This window comes from Agelaius tricolor, unplaced genomic scaffold (genome assembly GCF_023055355.1).
Source record: "Agelaius tricolor isolate 1412-34295 unplaced genomic scaffold, bAgeTri1.0.p SCAF_9, whole genome shotgun sequence".
Lineage (NCBI taxonomy): Eukaryota > Metazoa > Chordata > Aves > Passeriformes > Icteridae > Agelaius > Agelaius tricolor.
The window spans coordinates 21,759,339-21,781,825 of record NW_027269269.1 but is presented as its reverse complement, the minus strand read 5'-3'; the positions used below and the strand labels follow the sequence as shown (position 1 = coordinate 21,781,825).

The 22,487-nt window shown below is 47.1% G+C and overlaps 1 protein-coding gene across 4 annotated transcripts; it reads right to left on the bottom strand.

Annotated features, from left to right (window-relative positions):
• Positions 1–6,933: 6,933 nt before the first annotated feature.
• On the bottom strand, positions 6,934–20,997 carry ING4 (inhibitor of growth family member 4). Of its 4 annotated transcripts, XR_011680130.1 has the most exons (10): positions 20,873–20,997; positions 10,055–10,126; positions 9,694–9,860; positions 9,369–9,483; positions 8,940–9,048; positions 8,482–8,629; positions 8,022–8,083; positions 7,627–7,801; positions 7,469–7,533; positions 6,934–7,320 (listed from the first exon to the last, which is right to left on the bottom strand). XR_011680130.1 is itself a non-coding variant. In XM_071433172.1 (8 exons), the coding sequence occupies exons 1-8, from the start codon at positions 20,907–20,909 to the stop codon at positions 7,762–7,764; spliced, it is 750 nt and encodes a 249-aa protein (XP_071289273.1). In that variant the 5' UTR covers positions 20,910–20,997; the 3' UTR covers positions 6,934–7,761. The 4 variants fall into 4 exon arrangements, 1 of the variants encoding a protein (XP_071289273.1); XR_011680129.1 differs by having other exon boundaries at positions 7,469–7,801; XR_011680128.1 differs by having other exon boundaries at positions 6,934–7,533.
• Positions 20,998–22,487: the final 1,490 nt, after the last annotated feature.

Genomic DNA, 22,487 nt, shown 5'->3' with positions numbered 1-22,487 from the left:
CACCCCTGTCACCCCTGCCACCCCTGCCACCCCTGCCACCCCGGCTGTGCGGAGCGGCTCCGGCGGGGCCGAGGAGGAGCTGCGGACAGAGCGGGCAGAGTTTCCAGCCCCGCTGCGGGAGCCGCTCCTGCCGCAGGTCCGGGGAGGTTCCAGCGGCTCTGCCGCGCTGCAGCTGCTCCGGCTGCGGTGCCGGGCTGGCACACCGCCTGCCCCTGCCCTGTGGCCATTCGGGATAGCAAAGTGACAGCTCCCATCACTTTTACGCAGTCTGGTAAAAGGCGTGTGCGATCAGCGGGGCCTGCCAGGAGACGAGCTGATTTGCTCTGAGGTGTCTTGTTGGAAAGTAGCGTTTCTGAGAGCCTTGAAGCCTGACCATTTATAAACAGCACACTGAATTTTGAATGTTTTTGCAGCTCTTTAGAAAAACAATGATCAGGAGAGTTTTTCCAGCTAGTTCTTGCTATCCATATTAAAACAGGCAACACTACTGGAGATTGCATATTTTTGGCAGCTCCTAGTCTTCCATTACTTAGCTTGAGACATATTCTTATTAGCTGATTTTAGACAATTGCAAGGCCTCCAGCTCCCTAGCTCTGTTAATCACCTCCACTTCTCTGCAACAAAACAGCCAAGGCTGAGCTGTCACCCTGACTGAGCAACTTCCCAGAGATGTTCAGTGCTGACCTCACTGGCTGATGGAAATGTGGGACTAAGGAAAGCACAATGATGGGACATGTCACAGAATCATAGAATGGTTTGGGTTGGAAGGGACCTTAAAGATCATCCCATTCCAATCCCCCTGCCATGGGCAGGGACACCTCCCACTAGATGGTGGCTCAGGGCTCCATCCAACCTGGCTATGAACACTGCCAGGGATGGGGCACCCAAAACTTGTCTGGGCAATGCCACACAGTGTTATTGATGTCTGGCAGGTGTTGGTTACACTGCCTGTGTCCTCATATGCCAGCAAGAGATTTATTTTCCTGAGAACAGGAAAGAAGAACAAATGCAGAAGAAGGGGGACCTGCCAAAGGAGTGCCCCTTGGCTGGTGCTCTGGTAGCAATGCCTGTGGGGAGCTGCTGTTTGTTTGGAAAGGTGGGTACAGATGTGAGGAATGTTGGCTACCCAGCACTTCTCATGCACTGTGGCACGTCCTGGACTTGGTTCAGGTTGTCAGAATCCTTCAGAAAACTCCAAGTCCACAAGTGGACTCTCTAGAAGCCAGTGAGTCTCTGGCATGCACCCAGCAGGGCTGGGAGCTGCGGGAGCAGGAGGCACCGCTGTGCTGTTGGATGAGGTGTGTGCCAGCTGGCTGTGGGCACCTGCACTTCAAGTCTTTGCAAAACCAAAGTCATCTCTGGGGGAGGGAGGAGGAGGGGAGGAGCAGCACCTTGTACATCAATGCTGCAGGCTGAGGGAAGTCTACTCCACACTGCTGCATCGAGCAATTACAGCTGTCAGCAATGCGGGGGTGATGCTAATTCCAGCATTTTCTGATTTCTGATTTCTGAGGGCTCACTTGGCACCTTCAGGGCTGTACCCTCAGTGATGCATTACAAGCTGTGTGATTTTTGCAGTGAAGCAGATTTGCACCCTTGTTTTCAGGGCTGCCACACAGCAGAGTTTCCTGCAGGGGTGCTCCTGTGCCAGCCGGGACCCGGCGGGCTGGGGGACACAGCTGTCACCCCAGGCCCACGGAGGGCCTGAGCCAGCACAGGGAGCTGCAACAGCGGGACAAGAACTCGCTGGAGGGGTGTTTTCCATGTTGTTATCCAACTGCATGTCAACTCTGAGCTTTGTAAGAGCCTGTCTTGTTTGTGAGGGACCACCCTTCAGCAGATGAGTTCCTCTTCCTTGTTGTTGTCTCAAATACTTTGGCTGTTTCTCAGCATTTTCCGTGCTGCATGTTCCACCACAAGCACCACCAGCAGCAGCAGTGACTGAAAACCTCATGGAAACTCCAGGACCGTGGCTCACAGGCCTTGTGTCAGCACAGTGAGTTAAACTGGGGGGTTTGGGGCAGGGAGAGGATGTCTGGCCAGCTCAAAACCCCATAAAGATGGAGGCCACAAAAATCAGGTGTGAGTTCCAGTGGCTTGTCAAGCAGCATCCCCAGAAAGCGTGTGTCTTAAATAATTTGAAATGTGAGCAGAGATGATAGAAAAGTGCTCCCAAAGCCAGCTGGATGTGAATGTGTGCTGCTAGAAGTTGACCAGCAGGCTGCTTGGGGAGGAGGCCACGAGCAGCTCTGCTTGTGTCGGTGTTGGGGTGGTCTCAGGACAGAGCCCGAGACACGCCAGGCTGTGCATTCCACGCAGTGCACCAAAGGAAGGGAGGTGTGATCCCTCCATTCCCTAAAACACACACCTAAAGGAGCGGGGAGAGAAGGGGACACTCACTCTGTTCACAGGAGGAGTTGGACAGTCCTGAGGAGCCTCTCAGCAGAGGGGACAGCCCTGCCAAGAGGCCCCAGAGCCATCACAGGGCAGACAAGCAAAGAGCCCCTTCCCCTTCAGCACCAACTCCTCCAAACACTGCTCCAGGATCCCAGTGCTGGACACCTTCACCCTGTGGGAAGGACTGTAGGTAGCAGCCCATGCAGAGCAGGGCTTAGATGCCCATCTGCACAGACAAAAGCACCTGGGAGTGATCTGATTCAAACCAAAATTCTCTAAATTGCTGACTTTATTCGCAGGTTAAATCATCTTCTTTCTGCATTTGTGCTTTATTTCGGTGGGTTTACTGTCATTGGCTGAGAGCTATGTGAATATGCTGATAAATATAGACTTTACATTAAAATTGGCACTCTTTTTAACCTGGTAGATATGTTAATCTATTCCCATTTGTACAAGCACCACACAGTTATAACGTGCATTAATTCAAATACTTAATTTACATTTTATTTTGTTAGGAAATAGTGAATGAAGCATTTTTTACTTGACATTTAGAAAATGGAATATTTAATTGATTGCAAAAACAGCATTTAAAAATGGTTTCTTGAATTATTAATACAAACTAAAATGGAGTGGATACATAAAAGCCTGCTTGAACAAACTGCTGTAGCCTTTTTAGGCAGGTTAGTTTCACGCAAGAACAACCTGATCCAACCACAGTTTTATCCCTAATGTGAGCAGGGGCTTGGAGTACAAAGCTCCAGAGAGGCTTCTTCGCACCTCAGTCTTTCTGTGGTGAGTAAATGGGTTCTTCCAGTGACTGCATCATTCAGGCTTTCAGAACGAGGAAATGCCAAGGTCTCACACTTCTTTTCCTTGCTTGTTGTAATGTGTAAAAAATAATCCCTTTGCTACTCCCAGATGGGCTTTCAGTTTTGAATGAGTTGTTTCTTCAGTGGCAGCAACCCAGCCCACTGAAATTAAATGGCACACCTGCAAAAACAGACCGAAGGAGACACCTTGCTGAACGTTTCTGTCACACCAAGATGTAGGAGCTCAGTGTTTGTCACAGCTTTGCCTGCCCTTAAGCCTTGGGCACAAATGTGTTTTTCTAAAACTAACACTCCTAGTTTCTTTTATGTATTCAGGAAAATAAACATAAATTAGCATACATTAATCAAGATGTTTGACTATTTTTATAAATGAAATTCATTTTATTAGATAAAAACAGCTTTATTTCTTCTGATACTGTAACTAATAGGAAGCAGAGTTGGAGAAACTTCCTTCAGTTGTCTTTGGAAGGAAAGGTAGGACATTTCATTTCCTTCTTTTAGTCTTTAACTCTTTCAGTGCTGCAGTCTCCCTTGCTTACAGCCAGATCTTTAGAGCAGATGTTGCCACTCAGGCTCTCAATGTCTTCACACTGGCAGGGAGGAAGCAGAGCTGTGGTTGATGATAAAAAGCAGAACAGCTCAGAAATTTTCAAACCAGGCAGGTCTGGGGGTAGACGGGCTTATCTTCACTCTGTAAGAGCAAGCTGTCTCTTGGGAATGTCTTCCACTGCCAGCTTGAGACCTCTGGGCTGATTTGGGCAACATTTGAATTGAATATATGTGATGGTGAGAGAGTGTCCAGCACACAGCTCTGGGGGGTGGTTGGGTGAGTAATACCTTAAGAGTGCTTAAAGAAAGGCTGGGTGTTGCTGAGCTGTGGGCTGAGTTTATCCACAAGCAGGAGAGGAAGGTGGCCCCGCTGGTGGGAGGTGACAGTCATGGCTGGGATGGCTGCCATGCCATGGACATGGTGGTGGCAGAGCCTGAGGGACAGCAGCCTGAGGAGCACGTCTGCTCCTTGGAAAGGGGAATACTTTGCTGAACATCCTCGTCAGCACATTTGCCCAGCTACTCAGGAAAGATGCCCACAGATGGGGCAATCAAACTGGGCAAGATAAATTGGTCCTTTGTGTGCAGGACCAATTATTATTAATAAATGGGTTTAACAAGGCTGCAAAATTCTTCCCTCTTGTCACGCTCTGTGGCTCCAGCCTCCTGAAACTCAGACTTGACTCCACTCATCAACTAGGATATTTCCAATCACTCTAAAAGGGCAATTTCTCCAGCACCATTTTAGAAAGTGTTTATGTTGCACTGACAGCTGTTCCAGGAAATCTGCAAGCTAGCCAGTTCTGTAACAGAGTTCATGATTACTTTAACTGAGTATATCCCTGCTTTAAGCACTTCAATTCTAGGAGAAGTAAACTTCTCAGATCCCATTAGCACTACAGTGATCCAGGTAAATATTAACAAGGATCTTAAAAAAAATCAAGTAGTTTTTGACAGATTTTTTTGGCTACTTCCTGACAATCTGATTTTATTTTGTTGACCTGGATTTCTTGCTTGTTTTAGAGAGAAGCAATTTACTTCCCTGCTGTTCCAGTACTTCACATCTGGACTGTTGTGGCAGCCTTCTTGACATCATTAAGGACCAAAACAGAGCTGGCTCTTTTCCAGCCTCATAGGTTTTCCTCAGCAGTCCAGAGTCTGACAGAGATCAACCCACAGATGCCTCGAGGTGGCTTTCACAGGACGACAAACATCATTTATTGGGGACTGATGATCAAAAAAGTCTTTGCCCCAAGAGGTGCCATTTAAAACCCTTCTTTACTGTTTGCTTAGGAAGTACACCATCTCCATATGACACCAGCACCAACACAGAATAAATATTTACAGAACACTTCCCCTCCTCTCATTACAAACCTGCTATCTCCAGTCAGTAATGGACAAGTGCCATGTTCAATTATATCAAAAACAAAAGGCATTCTAAAAAAAGCTGCTCATGTTTCCAGCCTTGTCACTTACAGGCTTTGTTCCCACTGGCTTCATTTTTGTACTTTGTATTTTCTAGCTTCTGCTGGTTCTTTTTCTCCTCTGGTGATTAAATATCGCACAGCTATTGCCCTTATTCCCTCTTTTCCAAGGTTAGCTTTTAATGTGCTTTCATTTGCATTTATACTTCCAAGCCACTGAAAAATGCCCAGGTTTTATCCAAATTTTGGTCTAGGTTGTGTGACATTGTGCAAGTCAGAGCATTCCCTCAATGGCAGCAGAAGTCCCTGGAATGCTCCTTGCTGCTGGCTGGTGCTTCAAACACCTCTCTGGCCCACAGTTCCTAGAGAGCTTCCTGCTAATGCTGGCCATTAAATCCTGTGTCCCATCCATCCAAACCAAGCTGCTTGGAGCAGTTTCCATCCTTCATCACCCCTGCCCCCTGCCCCACGCCCATTTTCCAGTTCAGGGCACATCCACCATTTCTTCTGTCAGTGGAGCACCAGGGGGTGTCTGAGTAACCCCCAGCTGGAGAGATGAGCTCTCCTGGCACAGCCTGCTCACCCACTGGATCATGGCAGAGTCTCCCTGTCACTAAAACCATACCAGAGACACAGCCCACACCTTCCAGAATTTGCTTCTCCCCTCTTTAAGAAAGGAAGCCCCAGGAAGTGATGCAATACGATCTGGGGATTGAGATTCAGACTGCGGCAGGGGTACCACAAACCAGATAAGCCACAGCCTGGGGAAGAACTCATCCTTTTTTCTGTGCAGAATGAACAGAAAAACAGAATGAACATGCCTTCTCGAGGCAAAAGCAAAGACTGACTCGGTGCTAACTCACTTGAACAGAAAACAGCACCAGCTTCTGAGCTGAGGGCTGCCAGGGTCCCCGTGCAATGACAAGGTGGGAGTAGCACTGATCTTAGCCCACAGCGTCCTCTGAACCCGAGCAGAGCTTTGGCTTCATAACTAAACCAGCAAAATCCTCCATGGATCCTCATACAAGTAATTTGGGTGAGGAAAACATTCCATGTTTCAGGTGAAAGGCTTAAACCTTCCTGGTGAGCAGACCACAGGGAGGAAGAAGACTTGGTTTGTCAGTCTCCAGGCTGTGCCAATGGAATTCATGAAGAGGAGCTCCAGTATGGGCCATCTCCTCACAGTTATCTGCAGACACTGCAGAACTTCTGGAATTGTTTTGGAGCCCTATTATGTTATGTTAGTAACAGCAGCCAGAGTTTCTGACAAGGTGACTGTCACCTTCTGGGAAGCAAGCTATCAGTGTGCCTGGAAAACCTATCCACCTTCTTGGAGGCACATGGTTTGTCCTGATGGCTTCTCAGCTGTGCTGCCCAACAGACAGTGAGGGTTGGCCTTTGCCACCTCCACTCCTCCTCATTTAAGAGAAAGCAACTGATGAAGTAAATGATCAAACAATAGTGGGAATAAACGTTCACCTTCTTGTGAGGGCATGACTGCAGGGGCAGGAATTTTTCACAGCCACCAGAAAGCTCAGTAGCTTTCTGCAAGTACATTAGGTACATTTTCAAGCCTGATTTATGCAGAATGTCACCTTTTAGTGACAGGATTGCTACATGAAAAAGCTGTGCCACATTCACCATTTACAATAAATGCAGAGCTAAGAAAGAAAAACTAGAGAGCGATTGCTGCAGTTAATTTTGGAAGTGACATCAAGGTGACAAACAGAGCATTGGTTTCAATGAATTTTATTTCATTCTGTATTATACAAGTGGGAGCTGAATCCTCAAACTTCCCACCATCAATGCCATGGAGAAGCACCACTACACAAGAGGAAGGCAGAATTTTGAGGCCGGAAGACAGACTGGACCAAGCTGTTTCTCCCCACGTGGTCAGAAATTCTTCCTCCTTCACACAGAGTGCCTCCCAGACCAGCAGGTTTACCCCAGGAATAAGAGAGACAAAGCTAGCTCTAAACATCCCTCTGCCTCCTCCTCTCCCCAACAAAAGAGGCTGCCCAATGCCAGCAGTGGAATGGTTAAAGACAGGGAGCACATCAGGTTTTCAGTCTCTCAACCAGCCCACTAGATTAAGAAGTAGCCTGGTTACTCCCTCTCTCCTGAAAAAGATCCAGGAAAATGAATGACCTAAAATGCTGAAGACTTACCTCCTTTCCTTCCCCCATCCCATAGCCTTGTTCTCTAAGCAGAGAACAGGCAATGAACTCTGAGGAGGCTGAAGGAAAGCCAAGGAAAATCAGGGGCTACCTGAATCCCTGGGAATCTGGTGGCTACCCTGGTGCCCTCATTCATTCCCTTTGAGGTTCAGAGACCTGTTTGGAATAGTACACAGAGAGGGCCTCCCTTAAGGACTCAGAAGCAACCAGGGATACAGAACACACAGGAACCACCGTGAGGGTACACACCATTCCAGGGATGGCCCAAACCACAAACAGGGCAAGACTTCCCTTCAACCAAGGCCCCAAGGGCTGGGGGAACTGGGACGAGGCCCTGGCAGGGGGAAGAGAGCTCCTGCAGCAGTACTGAGGTCTCCTGTGAATTTATTTCTTCTTCCTCTCCTGGGAACAGCGAGGGCAGAACCTGTTAGAAAGGGAAGTACAAAGCCAACATTTAGGGCATGACATGAGCCTCAAGTGCATGGTCCCAAAAGACCTTTTCCAAGGTCCCTGACAAAGCCTTAATTCAAATTTTCCTTTTAATAATATCTTCTAAGTGGGTGTATATATAGTACTTTTTTCCCTGCCACCAAGGACCTCCCCTTTCCAAAGGTCAAATGGGCCCCCCAGGTTGCTTCACTCACCATTTTCCTCTTGGTTTTGTCGTCAGACCCACACAGGCAAAATGAAACCATTCAATGGAACACTGTTGGGATGAAGAGCAGCCAGTTAAAGAGCAGTTTCCTTTTGAAATTGTTGGTTTTGGACTACCAGAGTTTCCCAGCATTTAATCACAAACTCCAAAATCCCTAGCAGTGATCAAGGATTGAATGTTCACACCCAACCTACACACTGTTAGCAAGGAGAACACCCCTTCTCCCTTGCTAAGTTTAGGGACAAGAAAACATTTTAAAGAAAACCCTGAAGAGAGAGGCACTTCAGAGGTCCTTGCCAGCCACACCTCTGGCCATCCCAACTACCTGAGGTAAGCCCTCTCCTTGTCACTGCTTGCTGTCCCAGGGCCCACCCAAGCAGGACAAGACTTTCCATGCAGGACTCATCTCCACTCCATTCCCCCCATTTCCACCATGTGCAGGCTCTTACATCTGGGTTGTCACAGCCAATCATCTCCCCATAGGAGACCTGGTGGCAGAGGCAGTAAGTGGGCTCATTGGGGTCCACGGGCATATCCAGTACATCCGAGGGGTGCACATTTCCAAAGGTGACAGAAGGCATCCCGTACTCTGTGCTACTGCAGAACAGGAATAAAGCAAGTCAGCAAAGTAACTGGCTTTGAGTACCTTTGTGTGTCCCAAGACAGTGCCCTTGTTTGCCAGAGACAGATACTTCTCTTATTTAAGTACCTACACCCAAGGGGACCTGCTTTTCCCTTCAACCCACACTCCCCTGAAAGAATAAACAAGTTTCCTTCCTCTTGCTTCCCAAGAAGGGACAGAGGACACACATTTCCAGTCTGGGGATCTCAGGGAAGCCTAGCTAGGCCTGCCTTGGTCTGACTTCCAGTGCTGCTTCTCATTCTCTCAAGTCCCTTCAACACTTACGTGCGGACGAGCTTCAGTTTCTTTTGGGCAGTTTTTGGTGCTTCCTCATCAGAGTTTTTCCCTTTGGAGCGAGCACGGGCAGCTTTTTTCTCTTTCTGGGCTCGGCCCTCTGGTAAGAAGAGAAAAAGGTGTTGCATCTGTCACCCCACCAAAACAGACACCTGACAGTGACAACCCCTGCAGCACCAAAGCACACCCCTGCTTTGGAATGTGTACTGGCTTTGGGCCATGCACCCCATCTCGATTTATCTAGCAGCCTTGAATAAGCTCACACAAGAAGAGCCCAGTCACCATCTTTTTACCTGTCCTGCAGCCTCCAGCGCAACAGTCTTTGATCTGCACCACTCCAGTGCCTGCCTTCATCCCCACCACTTCCACAGTCACTTGGCTGCCTCCTGAATCAATGTGCAGCCCAGTGGTGCTACTCACTCTTCTTGCCCTTGCTGGAAGAACTGTCATAGTCACTCGACTCTATCTGCTTCTCCTTCAGGTCTGCTTCAAAGCGAGCGAGGTCTGTGTCCAGCCGCCGGATGTGCTTATCCACCTGCAAGGACACCAGGGAAGGGGTTACCACAGGACAGAGCCCAGGAAGGCAGAGGGAGGACAAACAGGGGACAAAGGGGCAGGGGGCTGGCACTAAAGAGCTGAGGAGCAAGAGTGGGCATGGCCTAAAAATGAGAGCCCAGGGCCTTGCAAGATGGGCGGCTTTAGTGTGGGCGTTCACATGATAAGCATGAGGCACTTCCCTTCATACCATCTCGTAGGTCTGCATTGCCAGCTGAACCTTGTCGTCCCCAAATTCCTTGCACTTCCCATAGGCCTCCTGGATCTGCTTGAGAAGCCCCAGTTTTTCCTCTGAAGACAAAGTCCGTGCATTGCTGATATACTCCGTGGCCAACTTATCGATCTCTGACTTGAGGTCTGAAAGAAGCAAAACATTAAATACACAAACACCTCACACACCACAGTGCTCTCCATCAGGAGAGACTCAATGACTGGAGCAGCTCCAGGCCTCCTCCCCTGCCTGGAGATCCCTATGACAAAAGCAAAGCAAAGAATAGCTGGTCAAGCTACATACTCCTTGTCTTGGCAACAAAACCATTCCCGATCCTCACCTTCTGTCCTCTGATCCAGATCTCGCATGAGCTGGAAGTTTCTCTGTAATTCAAATGGCAGGTTCTCAATACCTGCAGAGAAAGGAGAATACATGGAGAAATCAGATCCTTGTTCCTTGCCAAGGCAGGAACAAAGCTAACCAATAACACACACACACACACACACACACACACCCCTGGTGCACATCAGCCTGCTTCCATTTGTTGCTGGCCCCGAAGGAGACAGACTATAAAAATGTGATACATTTAATGCAGAAACATAGTTCTAGAATACATATTAGTTACCAGAAAACTGCTGCTGAGCAGAAAGGTCCACACTAAGAAAGCAGAAACCCAAGATCTGTAATGAGTGTCACTCATTATAACACAACATCTCCATCCGAAAACTCCACTCAGTAATGAAAAAATACCACAACAGCTGGTAAATAAAGCCATTTAGTTATTTCTACACAGGGATGTAAAAATTAAGTTGATCAAATGCTAATTCACTGAAAAGTGAGTCTGTTTAATGCATTCATTTAACATACAGGGGACAGCAGACACTTTGGGCAGAGCAAAGATCAAGTCTGAGATGGGGAACAGAGAGCAGTCTTAACCCCTTGTGACTTGTAACTTGTGGTGCCTTCTGCGCTGTCATCTCAGAATGGTGTGTCCAACACCTGGAAGGATGCCACACATCGTGAATAATAAACGTTTGTAGGGCTCTGAATGAGCAATGTGAGGTTGATAGTCAATTAATTTTCAATGCACTATGCTACTCACCCCCCAGGCATCACCAGATGCTCAACTGGCAAAGCTGGTAAAAACAATTCTCATTTTTCCATGCCTGTCTAGTCAAAATGAGATCTAGTGTCACTGCATTAACCTGAAGTCTAAGCCTGATTACTGTCACCTTTATACCTAATGAAAATAATAAATCTCTCTTGAAGGTTTAAAAAAGAAGGTGTTGGGGAAAACTCTTCACAGACACAACAGAAGCACGTCTGAGCTTCCTGAACTTGCTCTGCAGCTCACATGGAGTGCAACTGGAGGTGTGTCTGGCCATCACCAAAGCTGTCCAACGCATAGTCCAGGCAGCAATCTCCATTTTGTCTGCTCATATTTCTAGAGCAATGAATGCCTTTCCACTTCCCTGAAGAGCAACCAGTTGACAGGGAAGGTTCTGCATGCAAGGGGAAGGTTTTAACAAGTTTTAACAAGTACTACATAACAGGACATGAAATTAATTCCTATAAGAGGTAAAACCAACTGTGGGCCTTGCTGAGCACTGAAGTTGTTCCTTTTACTTAGATTTTTGCCCAAACAGAATAATAAGAAGTTACATGCACAATACTTAGGAGCAATCAAGCTGTTGATTTAACAGACTTCTGTTGCCATTTCTGATTTAGTTACCTGAGAAATGCTCAGGTAGTAGGTAGGTGTCCTTGAGTACCCAGATACATAATCCACAGCACATACATATCACCCCTCTGCATTCAAGGACAGTTAGCAGTGCAAATTCAAATTCTGAAAAATTACTAAGCAGCAAAATGAAGTCTGTAGGCACATCCTGAATTTGATACTTCCATGTTTGTTCAGCATGACAGACTTCACACAAGGTTTAAGCAGCTGACTACCGGATTACATCCCTATGGTTCGAAAAAGCCTCTCAGAACACGACGGGGACACAATGCTGAAAATTATTATTGCTTATAGAGGGAGCTTGTGGCAGGGATGAAATTCAGCTTGGGAATCTAGAGACCATGCCTTTTTCCCTCCTGCAATCCCCAGCCTCATCAACTCTAAACCATTCAATTTATACAGCAAATGAAACATGGGTCATACTGCAGCACGCTGCTTTTCATTCCTCTCCAAAGCACCCGCTGCAGAAGACAAGACAGGTATCCTCCAGAGGAAAACAGAAGCTCTTCCTGCACTGCACACAATATGTCAAATTTATATTGAGTTTATTAATCCTGGAAGATCACAGCTTCTAAATTCTGGACTTTGTGGTTTTTAGAAAAGATTAATGTAATTTCTTTTTCTCTTCTGAAAAGGACAGATGGTAAAAGCACAAATTCCACCAGGTACTGTCAGCTTTCCCTCAGCAGGGCTAGAAACCTTTACATAGAGCAAGCTCCTGAGCCAGCACAAAAGCCAGTAGGACACTGCTGTGCGGGCAGAACAGCCCCACATGAGGTTAGGGTCACATTTCACAGTGACATTCTTGCACCAGGAGAAACTCAAGCAGGAGTTTCATTCGGCTACACAACCTGAAAGGAACTGTGCTCTAGTTTTTACAGCCATCACTGTAAAAATCTGCCACCACCACTGATGCCAGCACATGCCCAGGTCTGGACAACATCTGTCTGTCTGTCTTTTGCCTCTACTTGTCTGTTCAGCCTGTGCCCCCACCCTTGAGAGCCCGTCTCTCCCCAGAGCCTGCTCCCCTCAGTGCCATCTCCTCAGCCAGGCCAGTGGCTCCTTTCCTGCCTCCTTTCCTGCCTCCAGGTGTGCAGAGCCCCCTGCTCCTGGGGGCCCTGGCAATGTGGGGAGGGCTGTCACCTGGCCCTGGCAGTGTGGGGAGGGCTGTCACCTGGCTCTGGCTGAGCAAATGCTCAGCTCAGGCACCATGGGCAGATCATTTATGCACATCTGAGCCATGATCTTCCAGAGGCTCATTAGCTGGGCAGGCTTCCACTGGGGCTGACGAGACAAACCCCTGCCAGTTGAATTCCTTCCCTGCTAAAACCAGCAAAATGATTTCCTAAAACCACAGCAAAACATTCCACTCTGCAAATCTATTATTGGACAAATGTTCTGCCACTGCTTTGTCAATAAATGGAGAAAATGAAACAAGTGACAGTACAGTGACTTTATAATCAGAACTGCTACAAAGATACTTTATCTGTTCAACTGAACGTGGAAGGAAGCTGAGCAGACCATTACAAATTATGATCCAGAGAGAGTCTGGCAATAACAAAAAGCATAACAAGATAAAGCTGCAGATAAGCAAGTTATAACTGAGCAACAAACTATTTGTATGGTACATAACTTAATCTAGCTGTGGGGATGTTTTCTACTATCTGCAGCTTAACTCCAAAGCTCTTGCATAGCCTTAAACAGAAGTGATTCTCTGCCTCACAGAATTTATCACAGGGGACAGAACACTTGCTGAAATTGCTTGACCTGTGCTGTGCTGGCTACCAGACATTATCACTCTCTAAGTGCCATTAAAAAAAAAATTAGATTTGAGTCTCCATTTCCTCATTCCTACCACCACACTTTTCCTCGCTATTTCTAAAAAAATATTCATGCTATTTATGTAATTTCATTTCCTCCTGCTTTTCTCCTTTTTTTCCTCTCAACTAATTTTGTTTTCATCTTAGTAAGATTCACCTAAAATCATCATGACTAAATACTATCTGTCATAAAATACCCACGTAATTCCCAGATTATGAAACTGATAATTGTAAAGAAAGAACACCCTAGAGACATCTTTGATCACTAGAGAAGAGTGATGATATGCAACAACAGACAGAAAAACAAGGAAAAGTGAGGTCCTCTTTCCACAGAAATGGCACAGCAGGAGGAGAGGAACAGGAGGATGGTGAAAATGTACAGGGAATAAAGTGCTAGCAAGGCCAGCAGCTTGGGCTGGCAGTAATACAACTGTGTCACAGAATCACAGAATGGGTAAGCCTGGAGGGGACCACAGAGATCATGGGGCCCCACCTCCCTGCTCAAGCAGGGTGACCCCAGAGCCTGGGGCACGTGGCACAGGATTGCCTCCAGACAGTGCTGGAATATGTCCAGAGAGGGAGACACCACAACCTTAGTGGGGGAATCTCTCCTTGGTCACCCACACAGTAAAGAAATTCTTCCTCATGTTCAGCTGGAGCTCCCTGTGCATCAGTTTCTGCCCACTGCCCTGTGTCCCAGTGCTTGGCACCACTGAGAAGAGCCTGGATCCACCCTTGACACCCTCCCTGGAGATGTTTATAGACACTGATGAGCCCCCTCAGTCATCTCTTCTAAAGGCTGAACAGGCCCAGCTCCCTCAGCCTTCCCACACAAGAGAGATGCTCGTCTCCAAATCGTCCTCATTCCCCTCTGCTGGACAGGCTCCAGGAGCTCCATGTCTCTCTTTAATGAGCCCAGAAGTGGACACTGCACTTCAGAGGAGCCTCTCCAGGGCTGAGTGGATGGGTTGGATTCCTGCCTCGACCTGCTGGCAATGCTTCTCCTAATGGACTCATTGCACAGATCCGTACAGAAGCCTGGTGCAGCCCTACTGATTCCTCTCATGGTCTGATTATCCTGAAAATCACTGGTGCAGCTCTCTCCTGCTGAATGTGTCTTTTTCATCCCTTCCTTTTCTTACCTTGTTTCCATTTCTGATCACAAGGTAAAGTCTCTCTACCTACCTTCGTTTTTTCTCTCCTCACATGTTATCCCTTCACTAACCCATTCTTCTGTCATCTCTTTTACTCTCCTCTTTCCTTGTCATTCTTTCCCCTGTTCATTCTTCCACAGGCATCCATGACCATGCTGTCTTCTCCCTTCAGAACCACACACTCTCTCTCCAAAAGTCAGAATCCAACACCACCTTTTTTCCCTCTTCAATAATTATCATTTTATTTACTTCTTTTTAGAAACACATGTGGGCTGTCAGGTGCAGGCAACTGACATTTAAACTTCAGCTCCTTAACTCAGATGTTAACTGTGACACACAAACGCAGAGAGCAAGCCTACACAGCCTGATAACTTCAACTGTGCTTCAAACCTCTGCAGCACGTCTGTGCTGTGCCAAACAATGGATCTGTGCTGCCCAAAGTCCTAAAAACAGATCAACAGCACCAAGGACCATCCAAACACAGCACCTTCCCCAAGACATCTCTTCACCCACCACATTTAGAGACATGTTTAAATTTTATTAAAAAATGGGAAAAGACATTTTGAAACATAACCACAGTTGCTTTATTTAACAGCTTTGATTTCAGCAAACACTTTAGACACCACATTGCTGAAGGCAATTTTAAAAATTCCTGCTTGTGCCAGGGACTGCTACAATGAGAGGGTAAGTTCTTTGCCACCCAGGACTGCAAACTGGCTGGGATCTTGCTGGGGAACCACACCGGACTTTTTGGTACTCCATGATTCTCATAATTTTGCAGCACTTGAAGTACACTGCAGGACAAGTGGCTTGCAGCAATCTTCAGGAGCTTCCTTGCTCCCTCATTAGGGGGCAGGGTGTCTTTTATATCCCTCCTTTTTCAGAGTGTATCACCCTTTTAAACTATTGCTGCTACTCTGTCTTGTGCTCTCAAGTAATCAATCACCTTCCTACACAGGTATTTATTGAAACTTTTACACAAGCACCTTTATTGAAATTGGTCCTTGAGCACAATTTCCCTTGATTCAGAGATGACTCAGCCCTGCTGCAATAAAAAATCCTAACCTGTACCATTATCCTCACAACACCCTGGCAAGGGTTAACCCTACCTACAGTTTTACAGAGAGGGTGTTTAGGTGCATGGCAGGCTGATTTAGCCACAGGCACCCAGGAATTCTGTGGCCATAGCACATATCCCAAGCTTTGGGGCATTGCACCGCACACCAGTCCACCCAAGCACATCTGCTTCAGACACTGTCCAAAGAAATGGGCACCAGTCAGCAGTGACAGTCAGCCATGGAAACCCAATACTCCCCCAAAGTGTGGGACTGTTTCTTAGGAAGGAAGGGCTCATTTTGTTGTCTTATTACAGTAGCTCAATGCTACAGCGTCCACAGACAAGATAGCAGGGAATGTTGTTAAGTGTCAGAAAAGGGATCTTTCTTATCAAAGATGAATCTTGAATTTGAAAAGCTTGGAGGGCTTGGAAGACTGACACAATGAATGAGACTGGCAACACTCCTGGCATTTCCAGCCTGCCACAGACCTCCAAAGGCAGGGACAACCACCAAAGAGACGGCAGGGCTGTTTGCCAAAACAATGACATCAGATTTGCAGTTGGGTAAGTGAAGAACTACAGAGAAAACACAGCAGGCTTTGCCACGTAAAGCTATCTTGTATCAGCTCCAATAAAAATATCAGCCAACAACAAAACCAATTCTAAATGAATTGGTCATTAAATGTATCAGCTCAGTGTGGGCTGTGCCAGTAGCTTTCACAAAGAAACAAATGATGCCTATGAATCACCAAATTCTCTCCCCTGCATGAAATCTTTTGTAATTTTCCATAGATCATGTGTGGTGCATCACAGGTGTAACTAATCCAAAGTCTCTGAAAGGTGAAAGGCATCTTTCACTACACCAGAACAGTGACAAGCAGAGAAATGATTTATTAAGAGACTTGCATTTCTGAAGAATGATGTGAGAAACTGTAGAGGCAGGGCCAGGGGTATGGCTGCATGCTACACTGGGGAGGGGATAAGAGTAATGGAGGTAGGGAATGCAAGAGATAAAAGAACTGCTGAGGAAACTGGAACACAGCCAGGTCTGGGAAGAAAACAAGGGCTTGCCTACAGCAATTTCCACCATCACACCCAAGCCCCCTAAGAGCCTTAAGATGACAATACTCATCACACCCTCATTTGATGAATCTGTACAGAAGAAAATCCAGACAGATGTGGCCATTCCAAAAGAAAAATCCTATTTTACTAGGTTAGCTAGTTATCAAAGAGCAAAAGGACATTCCCATGCCAGTTGCAGAAGAAAGATGACTTCCATGAGGACACGTGCTGCTTCCATTGCTCTGTGCTTGTGCTGGCTTAAGTTTCCTAGCAGTGACAAGCCCCGTGGGTGGGGGTGCACCTCTGTGTGCCTACTGACAAATGCAAGCAGAGGAGCAAAGGAAACTCAATGCCTCCCTAACCAGTGTAAAATAGGGAAAAACCCAAGGTATATTGACTACATTGCACCATGTTACCTTACCAGCTGAGGTCTCCTCATCTCAGCCTGCCATCTCCATCACCTCCACAGCAGTATTTCTAACCTCCTTCGAGGGCCAACACTGAGCCAAACACAGGAACTCAAACTCAAGCAAGCACAAATTATTCTCATGAGTCTTTATGCACATTCCACCTCTTAATCACAAAATACTGTTTTCTTCCTTCTTCTTCCATCCTTTTCTACATCTCTAACTCCTTTGCACCCATAGGTTTTCCTTTACTAAAGCTGCATGGTGTTACTGCTTGAGGGAAAGCGCTTTTTTATCTTGCTTTCTCCCCTCTCCTTCTGGATTTTTAGAAACCAGAAGGAGAACAATATTTGAAGACATGGAAATCTTTTTATGTTTAAATTCAGCCACTGGAGAGAAACACTCAGGAAGAAAAGTGGAACAAGACACATTCCTCTTCTCCCATTCCCTGAATCCTTTGGCTCAGTAAGCAGGATGAAGGAATGAAGGTGATCAGAGTAGACAAGATATGGAGTTCCTCTGTCAGGATGCTCAGCACAGAAGGAATGTGTGTATTTTTCTGCTGCAAAAGTATCTGCCAAGAGCATAACATATTTCAGACAGATTTGCTTTGTAATTAACAGCTTAAAGCTAAGGAAAGGGCATGCCTAATCCTAGGTCTAAACCCAGTTTCAAATTACAGCAAGACTTGAAAGCTGCTGTAATACCTGACCTAAGCTTCTAGACACCTTTTACTAAGAGAACTCTTCTTAACTTGGCTAGTCCACAAAAAAAACAGCTTTAGATTTCTAAAGTAGAGGGCTCAAAATATATGAACTGAAGCAACTGGGGCTGTGTGCCTAACATTGTCAGACTGCTTATGCATTTTAACATACAGTTTTTAATTACCTACTCACATGATGTTTCATGCAAGGTGTTTCTCATTCCCAGTGACTGAGCACTGATTCAAAGTTTTATTTTATTCTCTTTGCTCAACACAGAGTCACAAGCTCAGACCCAGAGCTCAAACTGAAAACTGACTTTGTAGCCAGCTTTTCAAGGTGCTTCCTGTGGTGACAATAAAGTGTTTTCACAATGCTGCACTGGAGTGGCCCATTGCCCTCACCAAGAGCATGAAGGCCACAAGATTTACTGAGGCCAAGAGAGTAAAGCCAAAAGGCCAGCTAATTACAAACTCTCCTCTTGAAGTGTGCAAAAATGCTTCATAGCATGACTTTTCAGAATTATCTGTTCAAAGCAGACTCCAGCTGCAGCTATGAGCATTCTCCACATCTGCTCCCCTGACTAAAAATTTCCACTCATAATCTGAGGGAAGCACAATCCAAGCAAGGAAAACCTGTACAAAGTGGGAATCACAACATAAAAAAGCCCCACCAAACTCACTTTGGCAGAGTGATATTCAGTTGCTTCAAACAGAAGGCCACCTTTTTTCTCCCTACAATTTTCACTTAATTCCTTACACACCTTCCTTTATTCAAAGATATGAAGAGGTCCTACAAATAACTGCCCTCTTTCATCACACATTCCTCATTCATTCCCTGAGCAGATCCAGATAGACAAACACAGGAAAGAGAATCTCTACGGGAAGAAAAAAGACATTCAACTGAAAACTGGATCTGCAAGAGCACTGTGCTACTAAAAGAATTCCATTCCAAGACACAGATGTAAATTAAGAATTAGACACTTTTTATAAGAGATAACCCAAAGTTCTGGACTGTTTATCAAATTTCAGGAATTTTTAGGATATTAGTGAACTACTTTAAAATGGAACTGAATGTTTTTAAAACACTGAAATAATGTGGGGGGAAAAAAAAGTGGAGCAGCAAGTAGGAAACTGAATGCTGTCAATCAGTTAGCATCAAGAAGATTTGTGTCTAAAACACTGGATGCATTTCCACAGAGTGAGGAGCTCAGGCAGAAGGCCAGGAGAGGAGAGCAGGCTTAGGGGAGAGCAGTGTGGGTAATTAGAAATATATGCCATTACCTATCAGCAGCCTAACCTACTGAAGACTGTGATGGGTGCTCTTTGATGCCAAGTTTCACAACACATTCATGCTTTCCTGAAAGAAATCTGGAATAGCACAGCAAGTATCTTATGAGTGGCTAATAACAGCAAGTAATGTTGCACCAGACAAACCTGAAAAAGGCCTTAGAGATCTAAGGGTAAGCAAAAAGGCTTAAACTATCACAGGAATTAATGTTTTGTTCTTCCTAAAATCTTTGTAACCAGATGGTTTTAAGGACTTTTAGACTGTGCACATCAGTTTCATTATTTTTTTAAGCAAAACACCTCAACCATAACAGTGACTCTCCTGTATTAATATCCACCTTCACCAGGATGAGAATCTCTAATCCAATCTCAGGACCAAAAACCTCAGCTGAGAGAGAAGACTTTGCCATTTCCTCTGCATGCCTGTACAGGAGAGGAAGAGGAGTTCCCAGGCTGGCTGATTTCAGTTGAGTGTGATGACATGATCCCGAGGTGTTTGACTCTGGCAGGAGCATTCTCCAGCCACCAACCTTCCCTTCTCTCCAGCTGTGCATCTGCAGTACCTCTGCCCACTCAGGGATGCATCCTGCTTGTCTCTGCTCATCAACTGCAGATCCCAGGCTTCTGTTCCTTTAGCTCTGCTCTGCAGCTCTTACCCAAAACATACCTCTGCCCTCCCAGCAGGAAAACCCTGCATCCCCCCCTGTGCACTTATTCTTTGCCCATCTGCTTCTTTCTCCTCTTTCCCAGCCCTTCTTCTCCCAGCTGAGGAGCCTCAGTCAACTGCAGCCTTCTGCAACGCAGTGAGAACTGCACAAGAACACAAATCTGCTCCTCTCCAACCTGCCTCCTCATTCAACTCTTCTTCCTGGCTTTGGCCTCCTTCCTTGCACTCCTAGATCCTTGCCTGTCCAACTGCAGCTTCTTTTCAGCTTTCACTGAAATTTATTATGGTTCTTGAACATTCTTAGAGAGACATTTTCTTTCCTAAAGACAAAAGGAGCACTGAAGATGCAAGGAATGAGACACTCTGCGTCCATATCGGCACCTCATCATTTCTGTGCTGGAAGAAACCCGGTGTAGCAGGACCTCTGAGGAGCCAAACTCCATTTTTTCCATGCATATGCAAGCAGATAGTGAGAGATTTAACTGGCTGGGTGCAGTGAAGCAGAAGACACATTACCAGAACCACCCAGCTTTAAGGACACACCATCCCGTGAACATCCTCCCCTTTCTCTAGTGCCAACACCAGACCAGCAGGAACACGTGAGAACGGCATTCCTCAAAGAACAGGTTATTCAATCTTAACTCATTAGCCCACTCATTGAGAAACAACTCCTCCGGTGGATCTACTCGGCTATTTAAAGAACGCGTGGGTAAAACATGCACTGAAAGTCTCATCCCCAAAGGGCAGAGTTTGAAGTTTTAAGCACCTTAAGGCAGGATGGTAAAATGGGAGGTACCATAGGAGGGCTCTGATAACCTTGCCAACTTCATTGGCATTTATAGAGCTCCTCTTCGGCCAGAAAAGCAGGGCTGCATTTGTAAACTGACAGCGTAGAAAAATACCATAATTACCGCCCCACAGATCCAAAAGTTATCTGTGCTCGATGTCTATCTCTGGAAACCACTGACAGCCAAGCTCCCGCTCCCGAGGGGCAGCTGGAACTGCACCGGGCTCCTTTCTCTTGGGACAAACCAGCCGCGGGGCCGCGGTGTCAGGGCTCCCGCGGCAGCTGCAGCCGAGCCTTGCCCCACGGACGGGGCCTCTCCGCACGGCCCGGGCACCGGGCTGCGCCCGAGGGGGAAGGAGAGTCCGCGGGCGCCCTGGGCAGCGCTCGGCCCCCGCGGGGCCCCGCCCCTCGGCCCGTCCGTGCCCCCCGGGCCGGCTCAGCCGCGGCCTCGGCCCCGCCCCGGCGGCTCTTACTGTCCAAGTAGTGCTCCAGGTACATCCCCGCCGCCATCTTGGGCCCCACACACCGCCGCTTCCGGCGGGGAGCGGACGCGCGCGGGGTCCGGAAGCGGCGCTGCCCGGCTGCGAAGCCGCTTCCGCCCGCCTGCCCCGGCACTTCCGCCCCGCTCCCGCCGCCATTTCGGGCTGCGCGGGGCTGCCCCGGGCGGTCCCCGCGGAGGGCGGCGGGGGTGACCGGGGCACTGGGGCATCGCTCCTACGGGAAAAGGCTGAGGGAGCTGCGCCTCTTCAGCCCGAGAGGCTCAGACGACTGAGAGGGGATCCCATCCATGAGCATGTCAGACTCTCCTCGGTGGTGCCAAGCACTAGGGCAGAAACTGATGCACAGCAAGTTCCACCTGAACGTGAGGAGGAACTTCTTCACTGTGCGGGTGACTGAGCACTGGGACAGGCTGCCCAGAAGTTGTGCAGTCTCCCTCACTGGAGAACCCTCTGGAGGCAATCCTGTGCCGTGTGCTGTGGCATGAATGACCCTGCTTGAGCAGGGAGGTTGGAGCAGTGACACCCTGGGGTCCCTTCCAGCCCGGCCCATTCTGGGATCAGGGCGAGGAAGTGCTGCTGACTCGTTACCGTGGTTTTCCATTCACCTCGGAATCCGCCAGTGCGGGGCAGCTGCTGCTGTATCGTGAATGGAGATGATCTCTGCTGTACGGGACTGGTACAACCTAACACTTGTGACAGACTAACAAAGGCAATTAAGCTAAACATGTGACCGTGCTCTTTCTCTTCATCATGCCAGAACGACTCTTGTGGCCATACACCAGGAGCCACTTGTAGAGCCCCTCCCCAGCCGTCCTTAGCTACACGCACGGTGTGGTGTTGAGAAGTCACGTGTGATTATGGAGGAACTGAGACAAAATGATCTTACTTCTGTTGATCCTTAGGTTCCAAGATATGCAGGATTGTTTTTCAAGAGGTCAGCACGCATTTAGCATCCTATACAGTTTAGGAGGCACTGGGTTTGGTAAATACACCATTTCATCCACCTTTCTCCTCCTGCCTACCCACCTACACCATCCTGGTTTTTCTTGACAGTCTGTGTAATGACAGCCATCGCTCATGACTGAATGCTCCCAGATTCTGGCCGCAAGGAGAAGTGATTAGATTTATTTTTCTCTCTTTTCCTCACAAAGATCTTCCGAGACACCATGCCTTTATCTATATGGATATACTAGGATTAAGTCTTTGAGCAGCCTGCACTGCAAGACTAAGGAGCTGTTACATAAAGGAACTGCAGCTGTTTGAACTATGAACCATCTTGCTGTTAAACTACTGGGTTAATTCAGAGAGCCTCTCTGTTCTGATGATGGAGTTTTCCATTCCTCTTCCTACAGTCATTTAAGTTATTTATGACATATTTTTAATTATTCAAAACACATTTCTTAGTCTTTTCAGTTCCCATGTGGAGCAGCTGGCTTCAGTTAGCTGAACATTATTGTTAAGCCTCTTTGAAGTACTTCAAAATTCTCATATAAATTGCCTTATACTCTTAATTAAGGGGAAGGATGTGGCTGTTACATAAAAAAAAAAAAAATCTGCTCCCTATACCATGTCAGAGTCCTAAACCAGA

Bases quoted from the DNA above. Each gene is read 5' to 3' on its own strand.
- ING4 (XM_071433172.1), bottom strand. From the start codon at position 20,909: ATGGCGGCGGGGATGTACCTGGAGCACTACTTGGACA. The intron at 9,049-9,368 runs GTGAGTAGCACC...TCTTCTTACCAG, and splicing joins TTCCAGCAAGGGCAAGAAGA to AGGGCCGAGCCCAGAAAGAG. The intron at 8,630-8,939 runs GTAAGTGTTGAA...CCTGTTCTGCAG, and splicing joins AAACTGAAGCTCGTCCGCAC to TAGCACAGAGTACGGGATGC.